This window comes from Lacerta agilis, chromosome 13 (genome assembly GCF_009819535.1).
Source record: "Lacerta agilis isolate rLacAgi1 chromosome 13, rLacAgi1.pri, whole genome shotgun sequence".
Taxonomy (NCBI): domain Eukaryota; kingdom Metazoa; phylum Chordata; class Lepidosauria; order Squamata; family Lacertidae; genus Lacerta; species Lacerta agilis.
Window position 1 is genome coordinate 30594659 of NC_046324.1, and position 26710 is coordinate 30621368.

The following is a 26710-nucleotide window of genomic DNA, read 5'->3' on the forward strand; positions in this document are numbered from 1 at the left end:
TCTGAGCAAGTCTCCTTCCTCCTTCCTTTATTTCTCCCTCTTAGCCTAACCTACCCCACTAGGTTGTGAGAATAAAACAGGTTCACAGGTTGGAGAGAACTGTGAATACCTCCTTGAGATCGTTTGAGGAAGGGTGGGATAAATAATAAAATGCAATGTAATTGACACTATGAGAAAGAAGTCCCATGTTAAGCTATCAACTGGTGTTCCCCCTCACATAAATTGTGACGAACAGTGATCTTCCTCTCTGAATATATATATATATATATATCAGGAGACATTCCTGTATCATTCAGACTCACTGTTAAAAGTTAGTGTGCATTTATAGACTTCAGCTTGAGGTTTTAAGAAAAGAGCTTTCAAGATTTCCAGTCATCAAAGTGAAGTTTGTTTGGCCTTATATGTGATTTGATTTTTAATGTTCTTGTTGTCAATTTTACTTTTTGTAGGAAGTTACTGATCCAGATAAAGGCTATATAGAAGATGACAAAGTAACTTTTGAAGTATACGTTCAAGCTGATGCTCCACATGGCGTGGCGTAAGTACCTTATGATCCTTTGACTGAAACAAGTGGTTGGATTGTGGGTCAGTACCAAGTTTCTTAACAATCTTTGATATCCATTGTGAAGTTGGTAAGTGTCTTGTGTTCAGTGTTCAACAAATCACTTCACATTACTGTCACCTTCTAAGCAGCACCTGCTCATTTTGGGGTTTAGAATTCAGTCCGCTGTGCAATCTTTCTTCAGAAGGTCTTTGAAGAGCATACTCAAAAGGATAAAATTTATAAACAGATTTCTGAATACATGGAACAAAATTCTAACTGTTTCATGATGGATATATCACCTTAATGACCAGCAAGGTTGTGTTGGTGGATACAGCTTGGTTCCACAATAATTGTCCATTGTATTCACACACTGGAAATACATTAATTTGTGTGTGTGTGGTACTTGTAACCCAATTCATGGTTTTTATAGGTGGGATTCCAAGAAGCATACAGGATATGTAGGACTGAAGAACCAGGGAGCAACCTGCTATATGAACAGCTTATTACAGACATTATTTTTCACAAATCAGCTACGAAAGGTAAACCAAAGTTTTTTGTGACTTCCTTGTTTATATGCTGCTGAATTGCTATGGGGATATTGGGAGCAACCCTCCATAGCTGTGCAGCCTAACATTATTGCACTGGAAATGTGCAGGATGCTATAGGTGATAATCCATGTTACGAATGCAGCTGGTAAATTATTCTGTAGTAGCTGCTTGTTCTGCCCTGCTTCTCCCTCTACAACTTGCTGCCTGAACCAGCACCCACAACCACACCAAGCAAACAGCACCACAGAGCTATTCCAGGTGCTGGGAGGCAGCCTTGGCACTAGAGAAGACGATAGAGATGGCAGGCCAGTGGAAGGAAGAGGTAGAGTAGCTTGATCTCTTAGCTGGCAGTAGTTGCCACGGAGTTCATCCTTGTGGCAGAGCACACCTCTGAGCTAGCAAATGCCAGTTGCCATTTTGAAGTTCGGGGCAGCCTTAACTACAAGCATTCTCTAATTGTAAACCCATCTGGTAGATTTCTTTGTAACTTGTGCCTTCGGACTCCTCAGTATTTCTTCTGCATGCCCCACCCTAGCTGATACCTATCCATCTGAACATCATTATTCTACCCAATGGTTAAGTGTGCATGAGATTTTACCAAAAGGTAATAGTCACTAGCTATCTCCGTTGCTGTTGCGAACAGCTGCTTCTTGTGTGCAAAACCTGCCTGAGGTACCATCAATCCTTTTGGCAATGAAGAGACGCTTGAAGGGTTTTTTTTCCTAGAACCCCAGCAGTCCTTGAGAAAACTTGCTGCTGCTTACTGTGGCTTATAGGGATTAATTGAAGCCATGTTCTCATTAAATATACAGTGGAGGCCTGATGCAAGAGTGGATCAAATGCCCCATTGAAATCACCAGGTTGTATACAGCTAAGTTAGTTATGCCTATTAATTTAAATGGGTCTACTCTGAGTAGGACTAGTACTGGATGCAGCCCCTTGTCTGTGCCCATTATCTCTCTTTGTCTTCCTTCCACCTACAAAAAGGGCCCTGCTGGATCAGAATAAGGCCTATCTAGTCCAGTATTTTGTTCTCTGGGGGCAGTCCCCCACTCTGGGGTTATGCATGCAACTGATTCTAACAAATTACTACTGTCTATGGGGTGTAGGAGATGAATGGTTCATTCTGGAGGTAGCACTGTCTGCTATGATCCTTCAAGATTGCAGCGAGCAAAGTGTTTGGCCTTTCACTTGACCTGATTGCTCAATTCATAGTCTTGCAATAAGCTTAAAAAAAATTAAGTAACTTCCCCACCACCCAGCTATTCAACTTCCTTGTCACAGTGTTTTAGTTAAGCAATGAATGTGCTTTTCTTAGGCTTTTGTGCAAACAACCACCACCTGTTACTGCAAAGAGTGTGGTATCTTTTGTCTCTTTCTGTCTTTCTGGTTCTTTTGTGGTCATTCTCTAAGGGAGGCTTCTCTGATATTAATACATTCCTGATTATGATTTCCTTTAGGTTGGTCAAAGAAAAGAACTCTTGCTTTCTCACTTTTGCTTCTCCCTCTCCCTCTCAATTTGTATCAGGCCCCACTTTGTGTACCCATGGTTAGGGTTCTGCAGGGTGTGAATGAATCTTTATTTGCATCAACCATCGGCCATAGCCATAAAATAACAATACGATATACAAATAATAGAAATAAAAAGTCAGTTATACAAAATACATTTTAGGGTTTTGAATCAATAGTCAAATAATGGATCTTACTCTGATGGTACCTTGCAACCTTTGCTGTCACTTGCTCATCTTGATCTGCCAAGTGGCTGGGCGATCCGGAATGGAGTATAAAAGAGGGGTGGTATTTTCTTTCCTCGAGTCTTTAGAAGAGTGCAAGGCAGAAGGGCATGCGCCACTGATTCAGTACAGCCAAGGGCAATACATTCAATCTTGCAAGAGTTAAAGCGTGTCTATATTTTAGAATTGCTAGGTTATTGTAAGGTTCGTATGAAGGTGCTTCACGAGTAACGGAGCAGGAGCCCAAACAGTCTTTTGCAGTTTTATTGTGCAAACTATTTACAGTGCAGAGCTACAAAAAGCATGTCTGTCTCAGTCGCTGGCAGAATCTGGGAGTGGCCCCTTCTGGCTTCTCCCCCAGCATAACTTCGGCACCCCAAATCTCCTACCCTCCTTGCGTTTCACCCCTCTGTGCAACTGAGGTGCCGGAAATGGCGTGCCTCCCTACTGACCAGCCGGGCGAGGTGAGTGCAGGGTCTCAGCAACATCCCCAAGCCCGCTCCCTGCTCCTGGTTCCTGGTTAGAAGAGGAGCTGGGGCTCTCAGTGGCATCCCTAAGCCCCCTCCCTGCCTGGCTGGTTCCTTCCCTCTCCTCCCCACTGGAGGTGTGGCAGCTTTCCCTGCTGGAAGAGGTGCTGCTGCTGAATTGGCGTTGGGGCTCTCTGTATGCTAACAGACCCTCCGTTCCCCTCAGCAGTCCAGGTGGCAGTTCCCTGACAGTTATGCAGATAGGGTGCCAGAGAGTTGAAATGGGATGGTGGAAAATATTCATACCATGGGCAAAATTTCCTTATTGTGGCCAAGTTGTCCTGACGCTTGATATCATTTAGGCTCTGACAAATTAGACTGTTTGCTTTACTTGCCCAAAGTTAGTAGCTGTTGTGGTGAAAAACCACAAGAGTGAAGTTTTTGATAGACAATTTTAGTCCAGGCACTCTTGTGACAATCTTGCAGCACTAGGGATATTAGACTGGGGGGATTTGAGTTTACGCAAAGCCAATAGTTAAGTGTCCTATGCCAGATCCATACTTCTACTGAGGGAAGACTAGCCTCTAGGTGCAATGATGCGTTTGGGACACAGGGTGGTACAGAGAAAAATTGCCTTAAGAACTTTGATTGGACAGCTTCCATAGATCCACGGTGACTGCCTGTCCAAATTTGAGCCCCATATAATAACTGTGCTAGGGGTTTAGGTTCTGCAGGGTGTGATGTTGGCCCAGTTTACTGAGGATCTCAACTCTTTTAAAAGCAAGTTTTTAACAAAGAGCTGTGTGAGGATACTGAAGCTCGCCTGGCAATCTTACTGTATCACCCAGAGAGAAAATTGAGACTTTGCAAACTCAGTTCCATATGCATTCTGTGTTTTTCCCCCTGAACCGATATACTGTAAAATTGTGAATGACATACAGTCCAAGTTGCCTAGAGAAGTTGCAGATTCAGAACCTCCTTTTTTGACAACCCTGCCAAATAAATTATTTTGTTACTTTGCATTTATACAGTGACTTCAGTTGCTTTTCTCCCCCAACCCCAAATCCTTTCTTTGTACCATGCTAAATTCAGTCACCTACTTTGTATTGTTTAGGATTTCCATTCATAATCTGCTAGTTATAGAAGCAGATTTGTTTTATCATCTAAACCAGCTCCTAAAGTTTTTCAACTCCTGTTAACTCCCCAGTTTCTCTCTACTTCAGTGGTTTAATTTCGCTGTGTAGCAGGTGGGTTGGAACTGCTCTTCATCTCCCTCTTCCTATGGCCTCCTTTGTCTCTATTGATACCAGCCATTAAAAAAAAAACTTGCTCAACTTCCTACCATTGATGTGGTCTTGTTGGCTGGGTGTGTCCCTTCCCCCTTTTCCCTAGGGATATCAGCCTGGCATGTTATTTTGCCTGCTGAAATATCAGCAGGCTTTGTACTGAGGTATTGAGATGGAACCACAGCTTAGTGGTAGAGTGTTTTGCACGCAGATGATCCCAGGTTGAACCCTCACCATCTCTAGGTAGGACTGGGAATGTTCCCAGTATGAAATCCTGGAAAGCCACCGCCAGTAAGTGTAGACAATACCTAGCCAGATATACCAATGATCCTGTCCCCTAAGTTTCCTATTTGTTTCCTTTTTATTGGCTGCTTCTCTTCATTCTTCAAGGGTGTATTTCTATTTTTCTTTTCTTTTACGTGCTTGTAATATGCCTTGCTATTCCTGTTCTTAGTCTCTCCTCATCCTAATCTTGTATTAATCCCCAAAAGTTCTACTTTCCTTTCTTGTGGTCTACTCATTTGTCACTAGCAGCCTTTAACCTAGTGTTGTTTGTTATTCTAAGAAACCAAAGAGACTGTGCAGTTTTCGAGTCTGTGGTTAAAATCAGGATAGTTTTGAAAGGTTAATTTTGCCACCTTGAACGGCCAACCCTGCTCCTTGATCTCAGAAACCTTCATGTGAACTTTGGTTAAAATAAGCAGGGTCCAAATGCAAATCAAACACACATTTCCAAAATACATAGTAGAATCTGTAGCCATTAAGTGTACTATTTATTTATTGCAGTTAATTCTTTTGGGATGCAATCAATCCAAGGGACATGGCCCTTGTGATGTCAGCCTTTTCTGCACAGCCTTGGATTGCATTAGTCTCCTTTTCAGACTTTTCTACACAAGCTGCTCTCCTAATTCCCTCTCTTGTACATTCTATGTTTTTAGTTTTCTCCCTCACTCCTGTGTCACCAGTGAATAGCTGGAACTATTCCCCTGCTCTTCGATTAACTCACACACACAATACAGCCTTTTGCCATGTCACATTTTAATCCCTTTAGGGCCCTTTGTCTAAATTCACTGGTGTTCTCAGTCCTTCCCAGTTGAATGTAATCTGAGAATTGAATTGGTGTATGTTTCCTCCCTCTTTCAGGCGATTAACAGATAAGTAAAACCCATCTGACCCCTTTCTTGCATGCTTTTAAATGGACATACTGTCAGTCACGTAGGAAGCTGCCTCATACCAGCTCAGACCATTGGTCCATTTAACTTAGCATGGTCAACACTAGCTGGCAGTGGCTCTCCAGGATTTCAGGCAGTTTTTCCCAGTTCTTCCTGGAGATGCCGAGGATTGAACCTGCAATCTTCTATGTGCAAAGCAGGTGCTCCATTACTGAACCACAGCCCTTCCCTTCAGGAACATAGGAAGCTGCCTTGTACTGAGCCTGGTGGGAATGTCCCCTCAATAAGATTCTGTCTGTTTTCTACAATGTGAAAATGCCTAGTCTTGAAACTGAATTATTCATTTTCTTAGCCCTAGCTAAGAGCGATGCAATATTATCTATGGCAAATGTTTTCCTAGATTTATACCTGTCCGATATGTAGCTAGATCCTCGGGTACTTGAACCACTGCATCATTGAGAGCTGGAATATTTCCCTGGTGTAGGGAAATGCCCAAGAGGTTGAATCTGTGTATTGAATTGAGACAGTACAGCGATAAAAATTGTGCTGTTGTGCATAATTCCAGTTTTGCAAGGTGCTGAACATGATTTAGAGGAAACTTTACTGTGTTGTGTGTCTGGTAGCAGATTGATTCGTGTTGGGCAGGACAGGACCTAGGACAGTTCCCATTACATGCTCCCATTCTCATTGTAAATTGCTCTGATAAGGGTCTGAACTGAGATGGGCACAAGAATAGTAAAGCCGTCCTGCCGAGTGTTGACCAAGACCAGTCTACCCTTAGCTGCCCAGCTTGGTGCCTTGCACTCCAGCATCACTTGATGATCTTCAGTTAAACTTCCTCTCCTCTCCTCAGAGCTTTGCAGGTGAGGGTTTACCTGTGGAGACATGATGAGGCATTGCATTCTGGTTCCTTGTTTGAGAGGACTGAACTCACCTCTAATTTTCAGAGGGTTAATCTGCTGCCAAGATTAATTCTTCCTGCAGATTGTTCTTCCTCGGGCTAGCTTGGGGTCTATGCCATCCCTGAGGGAGAGTTGTGCTGTATAGTGGTCACCTCTGTATCAGAATTGCTCTCTGAAACACCTGGAGTCCTGGGCATGACAAATTTCAGATATGTTTGGAAAGGACGAAGGTGGGGGGAGAAGAGGATATTATAAGGGCAGTCTTTTCCAGGGACACCCCTCCCTCCAAATAATCTGGTGCAATGTCATAATGGAAGGTTCATTTAAATAAACATCAAATGCCAAGGCCCAAACAGAATGTAGGATGGCAGTTAGCTTGCCGTGATGCAGCAATAGTTTGGGCATCTTGAAAATTAAGCTGTCAGTCTGATTTGAGCAACTGTTCCACTGTAAGCAATATGATGAAACTGCTGGATAATTGCAGGGTCTTCCCCTCCCCTTTAGCGTCAGCAGAATGTATGGGCAGATTATTCAAATATGTTTTACTGATGTTGGCCTGTCTGACAGATTTTTGATCACGATGAAATGGATTAATAAATATAGCCATGTGAGCTATGAGACCCTTTTCCGTAGTCCTAATTAAATTGGTTTCTTTTTTAGGCTGTGTACATGATGCCCACAGAAGGAGATGACTCATCAAAAAGTGTTCCTTTAGCATTGCAGAGGGTGTTCTATGAGCTTCAGCATAGCGACAAACCAGTAGGAACTAAGAAGCTGACAAAATCCTTTGGGTAAGTGCTGCCAAAATATCAGATGGCTCTTCATGGCTGGGCAGTTTTTTAACCAAAGATTCTCAGCCTACTTCTTCTCAGAAGTGGCTTTCACCATCTGTTAAATGAACCAAGACTGAGGACATTAATTGTGGTGAAGCTGTCCGTTCCTGACAGGCTCTTGCTGAAGGGGATCCTGCCGTTGTTTGAATGCCCCAAGGGATCCTTTTAGTATAGCAAACCCTTCCATGTGTATTTTGCCCACCATTTTGTCAGGAATCTATGGGGAGGAATCAATCTCCTGATGTCATAATGATGTCAGGCGATAAACACCTTTTGAAGTTTGAAGGAGATTACTAGGCAGTTACAGCAACCTCCTTTGAAGGTGCACTCCCAGTACCAGTCAGTGGGAGTGTGCCTTCAAAGGGGCTCGCCCCATTAGTGCAAAACAGTTTGCATTGAAACCCCTTGCTAAAATGGGTGGTGGTGGTGCGGAATTGGGAGCCCCGGTTTCAATGCATACCTCTAATGGAGCAAGCCTGTTTGGAAGTGCTCTCCCACACAGTCAGGTGATTTTTCACAGGAAAATCAGGATCAATTTTTCTTTGAAAGAAAAGTTTGTGCCAGTTGTGCTAAGCCTTTAAGCCTGAGGGCTGCATTAGCTGTTTGGCAATCTCCCCACTGCAGTGCTGGGCATGCTTGAGATATATGCAGATGCACCAAACACGCATACACACACACACACACACACACACACACACACACACACACACACACGGCCCAGCACTGAGATGTGAAGAAAGGAAACTGCACCAAGCCCAGTGCTGTAATGAGCAAGATATGGAGTGGCAGGCCATTTGAAATGGTAGGCGTGATCTGGGTCGCAGGTTTTTGCCTGTGCTTCATGCACTTACGTGTGCACATCCACACATGAAAAGAATGGTTCATTCTCGGATTTCATAAGTTGCACAGTCTTTCTTAGCTGGGCTTTTTGTTGGTGTACAGCATGAGGTGTTTTTAATAACTTATCAATTGTTTACAAATGTGACCATTTTATAAGTGCCTTTCCCCCCACTATTTAATAAAGATGGGAGACGTTAGACAGCTTCATGCAACATGACGTTCAGGAACTATGTCGAGTGGTATGTATTTCCCCTTTTTCTGTTCAAGATTAGCATACAGTTTTGTTGTAGTTATGCATATCCTGTCACTCACAGGGTAATCCAGGGGGAGGCTGTTCCACACAAGCCCCACTGAAATGAACAGAAGTTGCAGAATATCTCCTGGTTTGACTAGGCTGTGCAAAATTGCTTCTTGCTAGATTGCACCCTAAATCATCTTTTACTTATACTCCAGGTTTAGTTAAAGCCATACCAGTGATCAAATTTAATTTAATTGTTGAAATCTCAGCTCTGGAATTTATGCAGACATTATTAGCGTGCAAAGTTGTGCTTCCTGCACACTGAGGAGGAATATCTGACAGGGCACAGATTCTACTCATGTAAAAACACCCAGCAGGTCCCACAAATAACCCAGAGATGCATTTTAAATAAAAGGTCACATTCTACTCATGTAAAAACATGCTGATTCCCGGACCATCCGTGGGCTGGATTTAGAAGGCGATTGGGCTGGATCCGGCCCCCGGGCCTTAGTTTGTCTACCCATGCCTTAAATTTTAGAACTCCTTTCTGTGTTAAGAAAGTGCCACCCTGAAGCATTCAGGACCTTTAGCCAGAATTTAAACTAAACAAATAATTTTCTGTTAAGAAAGCAGAAGTAGCTTGAAGTGGGAGAGGGTGATCTAAAAGCACTGTAGATTGGAGGCAGTGATGGCCTGGATGAGAACCAATAAACTGAAGTTGAAATCCCACTTGGATAACACTGTGGATTGGTGGTTCCTCTGGTCTTAGAATTGAGTGGATAGCCTGTCTTGGGTGGGATTCTTCTCCCTTCGAAGGGGCAGCTTCATAGCTTGGGGGGACTCTTGGACCTAGATCTGCCATTGGCTTCAGTGGTACAGAGACCCTATATTGGGATACAGTTGTTGCTGGCTAGAACAGCTCTGGATGACTGTAGTGAGGTTTACATAAGGCTATCATTGAAGACTGCTTGGAAGCTGCAGTTAGAGCATAACATGGCTGCGATAATTTTGACTGGCATGGCCAGCAGGTATCTTACAACAGCAATTCTGACAAATCTGCATTTGTTGCCTGTATGCTACAGAGCCCAATTCAGTGTGTTTGTATATAAAGCTTTAGATGACTTGGGATCCCAAGTACCTGAAGGAACACTTCTCCCCATTGCAACTAGCCTATGTTAAGATCTGTAGCAGAGACCATCCCATCATTGGGTGAAATACAAAGTGCCAAGACGTGGCACCTCAATTACGGAACCCCTACCTTCCATGTCGCCACAAGTGCCATTGCCAGTGCTGTTAACCTTTCAGCACCAGTTAAAGTTGTACCCAGACTTTTTAAGGATTTTGTTTTACTCCCAGCTAGCTGTTATTAACTCGCTGCTCTGTGAACAAGTCAGTTTGATTTTAATTCATGTTTTAATTGCTATATTTGTATTATTTTTGTATGTCATGGTGTTTTTGGTGGTCTAACCCGGCCTGGGAGTCATGACCTGATGGATGGATGGAACAGAAATGGAACAAAATAAAATAAATGTTGCAGTGTTTCTGGAACTGAGGGGAGGTGGGCCAGATCTGGATGGGAGAGCAATGGGAGCCCCCATGCCCCACCCAGCTTCATTTAAAGGGTATATAAATTAAATAGATGTGTGTTTCTAATACAAACTTTCTGCTTTCTTTCAGTTGCTTGATAATGTTGAAAATAAAATGAAAGGCACCTGTGTAGAAGGCACTATCCCTAAATTATTCAGGGGGAAAATGGTGGTATGTATATGGTTTAAAATCTAACTTTGAGACACTGTTTGTGTGTGTGTTACTTTTGTTGTTGGTATGCACTGATATCTCTCTACCCTACTTTTGTTTGCAGTCTTATATCCAGTGCAAACACGTAGACTATCGTTCTGAACGAATAGAGGATTATTACGACATTCAGCTAAGTATAAAGGGAAAGAAAAGCAGTAAGTATATAGTTTATAAATTCAAGTGGTTTAGATAAGCCTTTTGTCTTCTGAGATATTCAGTGCCTCCTATATATTGTCTTATTGAGAATTAACCCAAACCCACCTCCCAAAAGCATCAAGTTCAAAGTACCAGGTGGGCATTCCCCTTCCCTCTGGGCTTTGGCTTGATTAAATCTATTGCCCTACAAGCACCTTTTGTGCTGGTGCACCTAGTCTCTGCTGTGAGGTCTGGGACTGGACAGTGGCATCTGGGTAACTTCTAAATGTCTGATTCTCTAGACCTTTTCAACCTGACATGCATGTTTGCTACACTCATTTTTCCTTGGGGGTATGTTGACACCTGAACCAGGTTGTACCAATTCAGTTAATGCAATCTTTCTCCTGCCCATGCTAATAGTCTCCCCACACGAGCAGGGCATGAGTCTGCAACCAAGGCTCCTGGCTGAGATTTCTCTCCAGTTACTAATGCCTGAACAGATCTAGCTTCCACTGGCAGATTGTGGCAGATACAGAGTTGAGCAGGGCTGTTCATCCTGGATCTTAATTTTCTTCAACCCGCACTAGTGTCACCACACAACTAGGATCTGGAGAATGTGCTGTGTGATTGAATGTGGTATTTCTCTCTTCCTGCACATGGAGCCTCTGTGTGTGACTGGTAACACCTCATTTCTTCATACCCCTTCTCTTTTTCAGTATTTGAGTCCTTCATTGATTATGTTGCCGTGGAACAGCTGGATGGGGATAATAAATATGATGCAGGAGAACATGGTTTGCAGGTATGCTACTCCTCATGGAGGTCTGTGTGATAACAAACGTTTTCAGGATAGTCCTGCATGCTAAGTATCTTGTTGGTAACCTCAGTTTTGTAAGTAAAATTATTTTTTCAGAGGGTGATGTCAGTTCCACTGTTAATGCAGATGTTTCTTCCTTTAACATGCAGGAGGCAGAAAAAGGTGTAAAGTTCTTAACGCTGCCACCAGTGTTGCATCTACAACTCATGAGGTTCATGTATGATCCCCAGACTGACCAGAACATCAAGATAAATGATAGGTAATCAATGTTGTGTTGTATTAAAGCCAAAAATTTGATACCTGGAAATGCTAAATCCTTATCAGAATTCAAGGTTGCCACATTTTAATTTTATTCTGGAAAGCCAAAGAACAGCAGCAACACACAGCCCAAGGTGATTCCAGAACATTGACTTAATTTCGTCGTCTTGTTAATCATTGTTTGTAATCATTGTGTGTAAAAGGATTTATCTTCAGGCAGCATGGAGATAAACCCTTTTTGCCCATCATTTTGTCCATACTTAGAGAAGACACATGGAAATTAGTGGACACGACTAACTGAGGCCCATGAATGTAAACTGGCTACTTTGAGGAGAACTTAAGTCAAGTACAACGCATAAGTACAGCACATAGATGTTATATAGTGCACAGTGATATTTGCACTGATGTTATGAAACTACAGGTTTCAGATGGAATATGTCAGCTGCAATTCTGTGCATAGAATGAGTTGAGGACTCCCAGTGCTGGCACAAGATGTGTCTTATGATCTTGTGCCCCCCCCCCACGTTTTATGTAGAGAGATAGTTGAGTGGCAGCATACATGTTTTGCATGCTGAAGACCCAGAGCTCAATCCTTGGCATTTCTAGGTAGGGCTGGAAAGCTCCTTTGTCTGAAACCTTAAAGAGCTGCTGCCAGTCACTATATACCAGGGTTGGGAAACCTGTGAGCCTCCAAATGTTGCTTGACTCCCAGCTCACATCATCCCTGGTCATTAGTCATGCTATCTACTGGTAATGGGAATCCAACCTCATCTGGAGGGCCACAACTTAGACACCCCCCTCAGTATGTAATAGTGAACTTGATGGACTTGTTTGATTTGGTATAAAGCATCTTCCTACACCTGACTTTCTCACCTTTATCAAATGGGGTAAATATATTCAGCTTCACTGCATGCCTTCTGCAGGCTACTGCGTTAGCTGTTGCAACACTAGCAGAAGCTAATGCCGTAGCAGCTAAAGTTTGGGATGGGGCAGAAATCAGCACAAATGGACACGAAATTAGAGCCACTGTGGGGAAACATCCCTGCAGGGTTGTGCCTATGCATTTTTGCAATGCTGAATAAAAGTCATTCATCTGCTCTTGGTTCTCCACTGCATCTTTGCCTGCAGTTATTGGAAACAAGAGTCTAGTCTCAGAGCCTGTGACGCTACTCCTTGAACCATGATCTTTGGCAACACCCCATAGGGTTCTTCCTTTGATTGCAGAAAGTTTTATGCCAGTGAAATGTAGCACCTATGACCCCAATCAGTGCAATTGATGTCAGAGATGATGATTTTCCAACCTTTTCTTGTTCCAAGAGTTGTTTGTCAGCATTCATTCACAAAAATAGTTCTTTAAAAAAATAAAAAAATAGCCACATGTGTAACACTCTTTTTTTCCCAAAAATGAAAAACAGGTTTGAATTTCCAGATCAGCTGCCTCTTGATGAATTTTTGCAAAAAACAGACCCTAAAGATGCTGCAAACTACATACTTCACGCAGTGCTAGTTCACAGTGGAGATAACCATGGTGGACATTATGTCGTTTACTTGAACCCTAAAGGGGATGGAAAAGTAAGTAATAGGAAAACATCCAACCTTTTAAGTATAACTCCATTAAAATATTATAGTATCCTTTTAAAAGCCTGCTGAAAATCCTTTAATGGAGCAACTTTGAAACCTTAGCTTAAGGTTTTTGTTACAATATAGGCTTCTAAGAAGGAGAATCTACTCCAGAGAAAATGTACAGGCCAAGTTCAACAAATACATGGCATGGTTGGCTCACCTTTACTTCTGCTGGTGGCCCCTCATAGCGTGTTACTCTGGAGGGCCCCTTATCTTTGGGCAGGGAGGGTGCACTGTCAAAGAAAGTGGGAAACTGCAAAATCTCTGTGTATGCCTGAGCATTTTGCTTCCACACTTACTGCTCTCCAGAAGATATTGCTTACTGCGTTTTGTATTCTGATACGGCCTATGACTAATATAGAAATAAGATTGATCTGGAGCTTTAGGGCAGGAATGGGAAACCTACTTCTCTCCAGATACAACTGGACTCCAACTCCCATCATCCCTGATAACTGAAGCTGATAGGAGTTGTGTCTCCAGATGTTGTTGGACTCCAAGTTCCCCCATTTCCTCTTTAAGATAACTAATTGCACATTGGTAGCATTTGAATTCAGTAAGCTGAGAGGAGGACCAGTGACATGCTTGTTGCGATACGAAGTTACGGTAATATTGAAGGCATGTTTATGTACCAGCAAGTCAGCTAAAGGAAGCCCAGCCTAGCATTTTTTAGACTTCATATCACCTACCTGCGTTCTGTGTATCAGCTGAAGAACCACAGCGAAAGTAACCCTACTTAAATTTGTGTTTTTAGAATCTCAAGTTATAGTTCTCTTCTGCTTCAACTTAAAGCTATGCTTCTGGGGGTGGTTTGGGGGAAATTGCAGCTTAGTGCTTTGGAGAAAACAATGATTGCTTTTGATGTAAGATGGCACACTAACTTATATTTCTCATTTAAAGAAAACTTTTAACTGTTTTGGTTTTCCATTTGACCAGTTCTGTGAGGTATGCCACATTTACCATTTTAAAAATCGGAAACTTAAGCTAGGAAGGAGAGTTTACTGCCTGACAGAAGCAAGGCCAGCTCTCTTAGAATCATAGAATCATAGAGTTGGAAGAGACCGCAAGGGCCATCCAGTCCAACCCCCTGCCAAGCAGGAAACACCATCAAAGCATGCCTGACAGATGGCTGTCAAGCCTCTGCTTAAAGACCTCCAAAGAAGGAGACTCCACCACACTCCTTGGCAGCAAATTCCACTGTCGAACAGCTCTTACTGTCAGGAAGTTCTTCCTAATGTTTAGGTGGAATCTTCTTTCTTGTAGTTTGAATCCATTGCCCCGTGTCCGCTTCTCTGGAGCAGCAGAAAACAACCTTTCGCCCTCCTCTATATGACATCCTTTTATATATTTGAACATGGCTATCAGATCACCCCTTAACCTTCTCTTCTCCAGGCTAAACATACCCAGCTCCCTAAGCCATTTCTCATAAGGTTCCTCTTGACTGGACCACATCACATATAAGCTGATTTCTCTTAATTAAGACTTAAGGTTGACTGAGGTTTCATGAAAGTTTTGTAATTTGAATGACTATTTGAATAGTTTATTTTTTGTACTGTCAGTTTTTAATACTGCATCCAAACTAATATCATGTTCTTCCAAGGAGATAGATACGCAATTTTTAAAGACATGTTAGGTTAGATTATGCATATGATGCTTAACTCTGTCAAATGTTATTTGTTTGTGTGTTTTCCTTTACAGTGGTGTAAATTTGATGATGACGTTGTATCTAGATGTACAAAAGAAGAGGCAATTGAGCATAACTATGGAGGCCACGATGATGACCTATCTGTACGGCACTGTACCAATGCGTATATGTTGGTTTATATCAGGGAGTCAAAATTAAGTACGTATCTTTTCTTCAGTTCTGGGTAGCACTAGGGATCGTCTTTCAAAACATACAGCAGACATTCACAATGAAAGTCCCAAGTCTGTATGCATGCAAACCAATGATGATTGGTTGAGCTGGGGTGCAGGAAGGATAGTGTTTGGATGACAGTATTTGAAAAGGTACAATAATTGTCACACTTCATATGTTCTAGGTGAGGTTTTGCAAGCAGTCACTGATCATGATATTCCTCAGCAACTAGTAGAACGGCTGCAAGAAGAAAAAAGAATAGAGGCTCAAAAGAGAAAGGAGAGGCAAGAAGCCCACCTCTACATGCAAGTACAGGTAAGCTTTGCCACCCCAAGATCCTTTGCCTGGAAATACATCCCAGTTCATTTTGCATTATTTGTTGGTAATGTTCACATTTGTATCCCACTGTATATGGATGTGAGTTAGGTTAGTCTGAACGAGAGCAGCCCAAGGTCAGCTTCATGGTGTTTAAACTTGGACCTCTCCAGTCAAAGTCCAGCACTCAGCTACCTGGTGTCTTGTGCTGACAACCACTTAGAATCCTATTTTGGCATTAAGTGCTTTATAATTAATAAGAAACTGTGTCCAACTAAGTTATACTCAAAGAGTAGAACCATTGAAATGAATGAACCTAAGTTAGTCTTGTCCATTAATTTCATTGGGTACGCTCTGAGTATGACTAGCAATGAATGTCACCTTCTGCTCCAAACTGACCAGTGTTGTTGGGTTTAAATTGTGGCATGGCCAAGAACTTCACCTGTTTTGTGTACTTGCCATTCACAATGAGTAATTGTACATGACACTCTTTTTCTAAGTTCCCAAAACAATGTATATAGGTTCCCTCTCAATTCCTTGTGATAATTTTTATTAATATAAGTTAACACTATTACTCCATCTTATGTATGTGGAGCTGTGACTGAAAGAGAGTGACTTGCCTAGAAGAGCTTAGATGTCAGCCAGGGACCTCTAGGTCACAGTTCATGCTTCGAACCACAGTAGTACCCCAGTTTTCACTGCAGATATTTGTACACTGGCTTGCACTGCTGCAACTGTAGCATGTCTGAAAATTTCAGCAGAACTGCCTTGCCAGGGAATCCTTACATTTGCTACAAGAAATAGCCACTTTGTGGACTGGCCTTTACTGCATATATCCATAGGATTGTTAGACTGCAGGATATTCTTACTGAGCAGTGTAGGAGCCCCTTGCTTTTTCCTTCTGTACCAAGCAGAAGTAATTGAAAACACATGAGCACAGCTGTGATGCTGGAACCCAAACTGGGTATTAATGTTGGCACAAGGAAACACCTGGTCCGTTTGTGCCACTGCTGGGATCCTCACACTGGGATTTACATGGGGTGGGGGCATGCCATGATCCTATAAGTCAGATGTGGGGAAACTTTGGCCCTCCAAATGTCCAACTCTGCAACTCCCATCATCCTCAGCAAGGGATGATAGGACTTGTAACTGAGCTACATCTGGAGGGCCAAAAGGTTCCTCAGTCCTGTGGCGTGTTAAGGCCTTGAGGAAAAGAAGCTAAGCTTCAATTGTGAACTACTGCAATTGCTTGGTGATTTCAATAACAAATCATGTTTTGAACTTTCAGATAGTAACAGAGGACCAGTTCTGTGGCCATCAAGGCAACGACATGTACGATGAAGAAAAAGTGAAATACACTGTGTTCAAAGTGCTGAAAAATTCAACACTAGCAGAATTTGTTCAAAACCTGTCTCAAACAATGGTGAGCTTTCTATGACAGATCTTACCCAATCAGCTGTGTTACTCTTTATGGAACCATTTGTAATTCTGTAATGACTGACCTCTTTCTAAATGTCACTCCCCCCCCCCACCTTTGTAGGGCTTTCCACAAGATCAAATACGGTTGTGGCCAATGCAAGCCCGAAGTAATGGGACAAAAAGGCCAGCCATGTTAGACAATGAAGCTGATGGCAATAAAACTGTGAGTGTGCCGTGGTAGAGGGAATATTAATTCTAAATTTGTTGTAGCACTTATGCATTGAGCAGTAAAAATGCACCAGTGAAATAAGAGATTCTGTTTCCTTAATGTAGTGCTTCAGATTAGGGCATCCATTTTTGTGTATGCTTAATCACAATTGTTCATTGCACGTGTCAGTGAAATCCTGGTTGAATGTTTAAAATTCTTTTGTAACTCAGGTCCTCCAGAAAGTTAATAATCATTTTATAGCCTCTTGATAATAGGGCAGTGTTTCAAGAACTTCAGTAGAAGTGGGATGTAAGGAATTGTCTCATCTGGATGTTGGCAAGATTGCTGTTGAGATGCCAGAAAGGCATGGCTTGTTTTGAAATGTTAGAGCACCTATCCTTGCCTCAGTGCATTCTGATACAGGAGTGAGGGGAGAGGTGGATATGCAGCAGGATCTAAACAGAGCCAAAACATGGATCTCATTGTAAAGATGTACTTCACTAGGAAAGTGCTTTATCACTGCCCCTTTAGCTTTAAAAGGGGATTAGATAACTTCACAGATCAAAAGTTACTAGCCACATTTGACTGTGTTCTATCTCCACTGCGGGAGGCAGTATGCCTGTGAATACAAGGCAGGGCCTCTCCACTTGTGTGTGATCAACATGCGCACTCCCGCTGACAGACTTTAATGCCAAAAAGGGGCAGGGGCGGAACAGGGGAATGAATTCCTATTCATGCACGTCCCGGTATAGAACCTCCACATAAGTGGGGGTTCCCCTATACCAGTTGCTGGGAATGTAAGTTGGAAGAGTGTTGTGGCATATGAAGGGGTGTGTGATTGTGCACTTCCCATAGGTATCTGTTTCACCACTGTGAGACCAAGGTGTTAGACTAGATGGGCCACTGGCCTGATCGAACAGCCAGGCTCTTGTTTTGTCCTGTCACATCTCTATATTTCAGGGCACCTTGATCAATGACTCCGGCAACTTATTTGTCCAAAAGAGATTATTATTTTCTTTAAGCGGCTGTGGGGCTGATGTAGGCATATTTTTTGTTTGTCATCTTTTTATCTCACACCTCCTCTAAGTAGCCCACAGAAGTATTTCACACTTTCAAACAACCTGATGCCATCATAACAAATATATACTGAAGAAAGCATTTCTTCACAGTGTGACCTCTCCCCTCCCACCCCAATCTGGTGTCTTTCCTTAACTTCACAGATGATTGAGCTCAGTGACAATGAAAATCCATGGACAATATTCTTAGAAACTGTAGATCCAGAAATGGCTGCTACAGGAGCAACATTACCCAAGTTTGACAAAGACCGTAAGCATACGTTTAAGATGTTGACCCGATTCCTAAGATCCTTGTGGCTACCTTCCCACATATCCAAGTTATTTTTTGTGTATTTGTTATCACTGATAAAATCACTCCCCTCTCCCCACAAAATAGCAGCTCCCTGTACCACATGGCAAGCTTCTTTTAAACCTGAGGGAAGTTTCGCATGTAGTGTCCAGTACACTCTGGGAATCTTCCATTCAAGGTGAAGAAGTCAAAAATTCCACTAGGTATATCCAAGCCATTTGGATCCCAGCCATTGGAATGTACAGAAGCTTATGACTTTTGTATCCATTTTGCTTGGAAGTGGAGTGTACAAGTTTTCAGGTGACACAAAGTTGTTCTGAGAGTAAATAAATAGCTGTCGCTTTGAAATTACAGCACAGAGTGCAAATTTGCATTTTAGAAATCCCTTTAAGTAGATAAGATCCTGATAATAAAAACTATTTAATACTTAGGATAGTGTTCAATGAAGTAGTTCTATTAGCTCAAGGACTTCCGTCTGTGCAACAGAACTTCCCATCCTCCCAACCCTCTCATCATCCTGTGCCCCTTTCTAAATCTGTTTTGTGGTTCTCCACAACCCTCCAGAACAGATTTGGTAGGGCATGGAGAGAGGAAAGGGAAGAGTTCTGTTGCACCAAGGCAAGGATGTGGAACCTTTATTTCAGTCTGAGGACCACATTCCCTTCTGGACAACCTTTTGAGGGCCATGATTGGCATGTGTCTGTTTCTGGAGACAACGGAGGAGTGCACCTTCGGGGGTGAAGTCAAACTGTTGGAAGGTTACAGCGCCTGCAGTGGCTGTAGAAACTGATATGGGAGAGACATGTTTTGTTGCAGCTGGGGCATGTGAAGGTGTCCGGTTGTGCTGCTGCAGAAGTACCATGGCGTTTCTTCTCTCTGCTCTCCTCCTAGTGGTCATTCCTCCTCTGGTCACTGGTATGGATGCACGAACTGTCTGTCTGTCTCCAGGCACTGTCTGCAGTCATCTCCAAGGGATTCCCACACGGCAGGGTAGATATTGCCAGCCTTCATGTCATATTTGCAGACGTCTTTGTAACGCAGAATTGGTCTGCCAATGGACCTGGTGCAACTGGGTGGAACAGTGAATGTAAATTTTACCTTTGCGTACAGTAGGTTCATTTCTGCAGATACACACCCCTTTCTATCGTCCATTCAGAGAAAAATGGTATTATCAGAGTTTAAGGACTCATTCCAACTGGGCAAACCATTTTGGGTGAAAAGCAGGACCAGTGAGGGGTGGGGCCTGAAGGACCATATTTGGCCCTTGGGCTAGAGGTTGTCCACCCCTGTGCTAATGGAACTACTTCATTGGATAACGAAGTATCCATACCATTTCCCCTGTTCTTGATTTAAAGAAAGTGTTCCTTAACCTGTACAAAAGTAACTTGTCCTCAAATGGAGGCTTTCTTCTGCTACAAACTTTTGTTTCTCAATTGTAGATGATGTAATGCTGTTTCTGAAGATGTATGATCCAAAGACACGGAGTTTGAATTATTGTGGACATATCTACACACCTATATCCTGCAAAATACGTAAGTCTGCAAGGTTATAGTTGAAAAATGCTATGAAACTACACATGTTAGTGCTTCAGCCTACCTGAACTCAGATGGTCAAGTAGCTTCATAATTTTATCTTTGTCTCTTGTGTTATAAACTTTAAGATGGCATGTTTAAAAAGCAGGGTGTTGTAATAGATGCCCCCCTCCAATTTGGAGTAGTAAATGGTAAATACTCTTTCTTTTCTTTTCCCCAAAGGTGACTTGCTGCCGGTTATGTGTGAAAGAGCAGGATTTCCCCAAGAATCTAATCTTATCCTCTATGAGGTTTGGATCACTTACTATTACTTAAGCTAGGTCACAATGTTACGGTTGTTCATTTAGAAACTTTTGCTGAAGTACTGCATATCACTGCAACAAAGGAGTCTCAAAATTCCATGATTGCAAGATAGATGCAACGCAACCTGAACTAAGGAATTTCTTGAAAAATTGAATCTCTGTAAAATAACTTTCTTTAAAATGAAAAGCTCACATCTAACAAAAACTACACTGTTTCAGACTTTACAAAATAGTTCTGTGGTGTCAGTAATGTGATTACCCCCCCCCTTAAAATACACCATTTGAATCATAAATTTCACCCAGCTTAAAAATACTTTGTGTTGCTCTGTTACAAACATCATTAGGTGAACCACTGCTCAGAGTAGACCCATTGAAATTAATGAACCTTCCTGGTTTGCTTCTTCTCTTGTGTAAAAGGGCTGTGTGTAATCAAAATGATGCTTCATGTTTTGGCTTATGAAGCTGAGATGTCATTGTTTGCATATGGACTTTGTCTTTGGAGTGTTTGGTGTGTGTACTAATGTCTAATCACTGTCTTGTGATATCTCTTTCCTTTTTGCCTCAGGAAGTTAAGCCGAATTTAACGGAGAGAATTCAAGACTATGATGTTTCCCTTGACAAAGCTCTTGATGAACTCATGGATGGTGACATCATTGTGTTTCAAAAGTAGGTTATCACTGAGGCTTACTACAATCATTCACCACACAAGCTTTGCAGTGCTTTTTTAAATAGAATCGGTATGCACCCACCTGTCTTGGTTAGGCAAAAGTGGGGAAATCTCCCATGCAGATTTGATTATTATTGTATTCAGGGCAGGGGAGTGTGGCTTTGGGGGGGGGTTGGGGGCAGCTGGAAGAAAGATGGAAGAGAATAAAGTGGGGAGAGAAACGAGTAGCAAAAAAGGAAAATATGTAGTCCACCATCAGCTCCAGTACTACCCAATGCTGGTTTGAACCTACAAAGACTCTGTTGTCATTTGCCACATAGATGATGTAATTTTCACCATAAATGGTTGATTTGGAGGGAGCACTGTGTCAATCCCCTGTTTCCTAGAGAAATAGGCTCATGTATGTTCATATAGATTAGTGGTTCCCAAAGTGGGCAGTTCTTTCCCCAGGCAGGTGGTGGGATTACCTGAGGGGGGCACTAAGAGTCATGGGGGACAGCAGAGGGTGTTGAAGTTGGGCCCCTCCAGGTGTGTGGATTGATTATCTATGATTGACCGGTCTAGAGCCTAGAGCAAACAGCTTCCTTGCTTCATGTTTAAACTTATTGCTCTTAATCGCTTTCAAAACGATTTCCTTTGGTCATGTTTGTTTGTTTGCATTTATTATTCTGAGTTTTCACAAGTCGCAAGATGGCCAATTATTGGTAATAGCTATTGATTTTCCTATAAATTAGTTACAGTAGGTGGAGGTTTGTGCATATTTGGTAAGAGATTATATACAGTGCTGCCTCTGGTTACGTACTTACCACTTTAGCTACTGGGACCTCCCGCTGCCGCTGCACCACCAGAGCACAATTTCTGTTCTTATCCTGAAGCAAAGTTCTTAACCTGAAGTGTTATTTCTGGGTTAGTGGAGTATGTAACCTGAAGCGTATGTAATCAGAGTATCACTGTATAAATATTTTAAGCTAATTTTCTTCACACTTATGTTTTCATTAGTAAGAATGTGTAAAAATGCTTTTCATGCAATATCATCTCTGGATCAAGTTCATAAATTTTGTTGAATTAATTAAACCCAATAGTTTCAAACTGGATTTTTAATAAATGTGCAATTCATTGTTACGGGTTTGAATTTTATTGTATTATTATCTTCCTTAGTGGGTTGTGCAAACAGCTGTTCTGAATAATGCTTTTTTTATTGGGTATGGGGCACTGGGGATGAGTTTATGGAACCCCCAGGCAGGGCCGGGGAATGGCCCAAAAAAGCTTGGGAACCACAGATCTATTCAGCTGCTTTGGATTATTTCTGAAGGCTGTGCAAAAAGCTTCAAGGCTTTAAAGACTTCCTACATTATCTGAGCTTTTCAACAACCTTTGTGTAGTTAAACCAGCTGTGATCTTTTCTGTTAACAGGGATGACCCCGAGAATGATAGCAGTGAGCTACCAACAGCAAAAGAGTACTTCAGAGACCTTTACCACCGAGTTGATGTCATCTTCTGTGACAAGACCATCCCCAATGATCCCGGTTTTGTTGTCACGTTATCCAACAGAATGAATTATTTTCAGGTACAGTAAGCCCGCAACTTACACAGGGGTTATCTCTGGGGAACTTTCCTAAAGCTAAAACCATGTATAGTAAAAAAAAAAAAAAAAAAAAAAAAAAAAACAACAAAAAAAAAAACATTGGGTTCAGCGGCGGGTGGGATTGCCAAAGCCTTTTTTCCTGGACACCTGTCTCCTTTCTGCCTCTTTTCTGCCATGCCATGCCATGCCATGCCATACACACACACACCTCGGGTTATGAACTTGATTCGTTCTGGAGGTCCGTTCTTAACCTGAAACTGTTCTTAACCTGAAGCACCACTTTAGCTAATGGGGCCTCCCACTGCCGCGATGCCTTCACTGTGCGATTTCTGGTCTCATCCTGAAGCAAAGTTCTTAACCCGAGGTACTATTTCTAGGTTAGTGGAGTCTGTAACCCGAAGCGTCTGTAACCCGAGGTACCACTGTGTGTGTGTGTGTGTGTGTGTGTGTGTGTGTGTGTACACACACACACCCTTTTTTTTTACTGAGTGCATAAAGCTGAATGTGCACAAGTGAAATGTGCGTAAGTTGCGGGCTTACTGTATTAAATATACTCCCTTACATTTCCATCAATGAAATTAGGTGCAAAACCATCAGATTTGTAAACGTCTTTGAAAATAATGCCCCTTTATTCCAGACTGTGGTAGTCATATAAAATATTTCTGGAATGAAACATATGAAACTTGCCTTATACCAGGCCAGACCATTGCTTCATTTAGCTCAGTGTACCTCGTGGGGTATTCTGACAGTGCACCACCCTTCTCCAGCTTGACATGCTATAGTCACCTCTTCCACCTTGTTCCCTTGTGCATGTGTACGGTAACTTTGTTCTTACTTAAAATTAAAGCAAACCATGAGCCCCATCATGTACTAAAAGGGCTCCAATGCTCATTAGCAGCAAGTATCTTTCAGACAAAAGTGAAAAAACCTAGGCATTGTGGACTGTTCCCAGTGCAATCTCAAATTCACTGTCTTAACTTTACCAAATACTGGGCTGCTTTCTATTCTGATTTTTTAAAAACATTTATTTTCCTAGGTTGCAAAGACAGTCGCCCAAAGGCTGAATACAGACCCTATGCTACTACAGTTTTTCAAGTCCCAAGGGTAAGAAGTGATCATCTGAATTAATATTTCAGCTGTAGTGCCTTTTATGCTGTTTTAGCACAGTAGTAGTCTTTGGGGTACCGTAAGTTGCTAAAGCCCTAAATCTAAGTTATAGCTCCTGTGGTAGATGTGCCTGCTGGTTACATACATTTACACATGAGAACCCAGGTCCTAAGCATTGTCAGTGCTGGGTCTGAGAGAATTGGAGAGGTCTTAAGTCTAGGCACAGGGAACTAACTTGTGGCAGGGAATCCAATGGGATTGAAAAGCAGGCTAAAAATAACTACCTCAGGATAAATAGAGTCAAAAAGGTAACATCTGCATAACTGCTTCTGTCTCGTTCCTTAGAGCAGTGTTTCCCAACCGGGGGCCCCCAGGATATTCAAAGGGGGTCAAAGGTGAAAATTACGTAAATGGGGGGCCACAGCACGAGGCTAGGGGGCCACAGAGGGAAGTGAGAAGAAATGGGGAATCATTTTTTAAATTTAAAAAATCCTGATTGGTTGGCTATCTGCTTGGCCAATCAGAAGCAGGTAAGGGGACAACCCTCCAGGGGACAGTCTAGCGCTTCTTTTTGCCACATGCATTTTCTTGGAGCTGTCCTGGTTTGTTTCCAGTGGGAGAGGGCAATCGCTGAAGCTCCCGTTTTGACCACTGCTTGTAGTTGCCGCCAGTGCTGGGCCAATTGGCTGCCTGGGCATGACTCTGCAAGGGTTCAATCCACCCCAGCACCTAGCAGATCAAGGCCTTCAGATGCTGCTGAGGGGTGCAGGGCCCATCGGCAGCATCTGCCCTGCTCTGCAAGGCGTGGGGTGAAATCCACCTCAGCGCCTGGCCAAGCAGGGTTGTCTGGTGCTGCTGACTTGCATCTAGTAAATAACTAAGTGCCTACTCAGAAGAAAGCTGCACTGAGTTCAGGCAGCCTTACTCCCAGGTAAAGGAGCCAGGGCTCCTCCAGATGACAAGATCATTTTGCACTAGGTCAGTGAGGACCACTAGCTTTTTAAAATTCTCCCATACATACAGAAATCCCTGTGCACCTTTTGCAGACCCTCCAAATGTCTCTTATTTTCCAGGGACAGTCCCGGATTTACAGTAGTCGTCCCTGTTTCTGATTTGATCCCAGAAAGTTCCGCTTTTCCTTAGGCCGTCCCTATTTTCATCAGAAAAAATGTTGAGGGGTATGGAGTTATCCAACCCCCAAGCCATCTGAAGGCAGCCCTGTATTGGGAAATTATTTTTAAAAAACGTTGAATGTTTTATTATGTTTTAATATATGTTGGAAGCCTCCCAGAGTGGCTGGGGCAACCCAGGAAGATGTGTTGGGTATAAATAGTAAAAGTATTATTGTGGAATAGGACGTCCCTATTTTCATCGGAGAAATGTTGGAGAGTGTGCTTTTGGACTGTTATATGTAAGCTTCCCCCTCTGTGTCTAATAACTGGGGTAAAATAAATGTTGTTTACTTTTTATAATACACAGAAGGTGGATCTCCCTTGGGAGGTGGTGGACTCTCCTTCCTTGGAGGTTTCTAAGCAGAGGTTGGATGGCCATCTGTCATGGATGCTTTAGCAGAGTTTCCTACATTGCAGGCGGTTGCACTAGAAAGATGACCGTTTGGGTCCCTTCCAGCTCTGTGATTCTATGTTTTTCTGCTTCAACAATATTTCATTATGTTCCTATTATTTTATGTAATTGTATTTTGTATAAAATATAAAATTTATAAAATAAAACATGTTCTATTTACAAATAGAACATTTAAATAGTTACCTTTCTACCGGTAGGATGGTGGTGGGGGGCACAGGAAGGAAAAAAGTTTGGAAGGGGGCCACAGTTGAGAAAAGTTTGGGAAACACTGCCCTAGAATAAGCTGGTTCTGTGGCCTCTCCCCCAAATCTCCCAGTTTTGTCATATATAGAAAGAACATAATGAGAGTGAACTTTGCACAGTCTAAAAGCTTGGGACAGTTTCATAATTGCATCAATTAAAACACAAAACAGTGATGGAACTTTTGAGTTTAACAGGACTTTTCATGTTTTATAGTCAAATATGGAAAAAGTTAAATATGGTAAAAGTTATAGTGGCAGCACTGACAGCAATATGTCCATTTTAGGATGATGGTCCAAGAAACTCTTTGCAGACGAATATGAGCCTGCCCAAGCCCTTTGTTTCTCATTGGAGGCCGTCTTCTGGGCCTTATGGCTATCTAAAGTTTAGTGGGTAGTGACTGGGGTAGGGTAGGGGTTTTCTCAGTTGTGTCACCAAACTGTACAGATCATGAGCACTGAACTAACTTTGTGTTTCAAAAATCTTCTCTCCTGGTTTTCTTGTTCAGTTACAGAGATGGCCCAGGTAACCCTCTTAGACATAATTATGATGGAACTTTAAGAGATCTCCTGCAGTTCTTCAAGCCTAGACAGCCCAAGAAACTTTACTATCAGCAGGTAGGAGACTTTCTTGTCCATGTATGGAGGAAGATTCTTTGATTCATCTGCATAATGACAACATTTCTTTTCCCCCTCTCTCCTCCCTAGCTTAAAATGAAAATCACAGACTTTGAAAACAGGAGAAGTTTTAAGTGCATATGGCTAAACAGCCAGTTTAGAGAAGAGGTAAGATGTTTTTCCTTGAAAATATCGATCCTAGCCTGCAATCAAAGAAGTAGGATTGGAGGCTTAGTTTAAATGCATTCACAGATTAAAATTTGCCCCACAATTATTTCCTGAAGCAGAGATTGCGAAATATTGGTTAGTTACAAAATTCAAATTCTGACATCCCTTTTTCTCATAATGCAAAAATATAATGCCTTGATATTTCTAAGACTCAGAATGAGTTTTTCCTGTCTAAAGTATATGTCTTTCACGTCATTACTCAGTGCCATAAAATTGTGGTTTTCCTATGTGAACTTCTACCTGAGTAATTGCACAACAGGGTTCCAATTTGCCCATTATGTGTCACATAAAGGGTATAATTAATAGACAAGCTGTATGTGTTTTGGAGGGAAGTTGCCTATGCTGCAAGCCCCATGTTGAAAGTCATGGAAACAGATGTGCTCATTCATTTTGGTTCAGGGGAGTCCCTGGGCAGGTCTCAGCCATTGCCTGTAGCAACAAGAACTTTTTATATTCTATGCTTCATTTCCTTGTGTTTCTCATAGCATTTTATTTCTTG

General features: G+C 42.2%; 1 protein-coding gene across 5 annotated transcripts in view; it reads left to right on the forward strand.

Moving 5' to 3' along the window:
- Window positions 1-26710, forward strand: part of USP7 (ubiquitin specific peptidase 7) — an 80210-nt gene that overhangs the window by 47961 nt on the left and 5539 nt on the right. For 3 of the 5 annotated variants that reach the window (XM_033167534.1, XM_033167532.1, XM_033167536.1), the window contains 22 exons: window positions 450-538; window positions 975-1083; window positions 7313-7443; window positions 8510-8564; window positions 10241-10321; window positions 10425-10515; window positions 11212-11294; window positions 11459-11568; window positions 12983-13139; window positions 14886-15030; window positions 15227-15357; window positions 16646-16780; window positions 16898-16999; window positions 18205-18310; window positions 19241-19339; window positions 19789-19881; window positions 20104-20171; window positions 20749-20849; window positions 22264-22417; window positions 23472-23539; window positions 25875-25983; window positions 26074-26151. In XM_033167534.1, coding sequence (XP_033023425.1) covers window positions 450-538; window positions 975-1083; window positions 7313-7443; window positions 8510-8564; window positions 10241-10321; window positions 10425-10515; window positions 11212-11294; window positions 11459-11568; window positions 12983-13139; window positions 14886-15030; window positions 15227-15357; window positions 16646-16780; window positions 16898-16999; window positions 18205-18310; window positions 19241-19339; window positions 19789-19881; window positions 20104-20171; window positions 20749-20849; window positions 22264-22417; window positions 23472-23539; window positions 25875-25983; window positions 26074-26151 — 2295 coding nt within the window. The remainder of the gene's footprint in view (window positions 1-449; window positions 539-974; window positions 1084-7312; window positions 7444-8509; window positions 8565-10240; window positions 10322-10424; window positions 10516-11211; window positions 11295-11458; window positions 11569-12982; window positions 13140-14885; window positions 15031-15226; window positions 15358-16645; window positions 16781-16897; window positions 17000-18204; window positions 18311-19240; window positions 19340-19788; window positions 19882-20103; window positions 20172-20748; window positions 20850-22263; window positions 22418-23471; window positions 23540-25874; window positions 25984-26073; window positions 26152-26710) is intronic. The other 2 variants (XM_033167533.1, XM_033167537.1) reach the window with 2 other exon arrangements.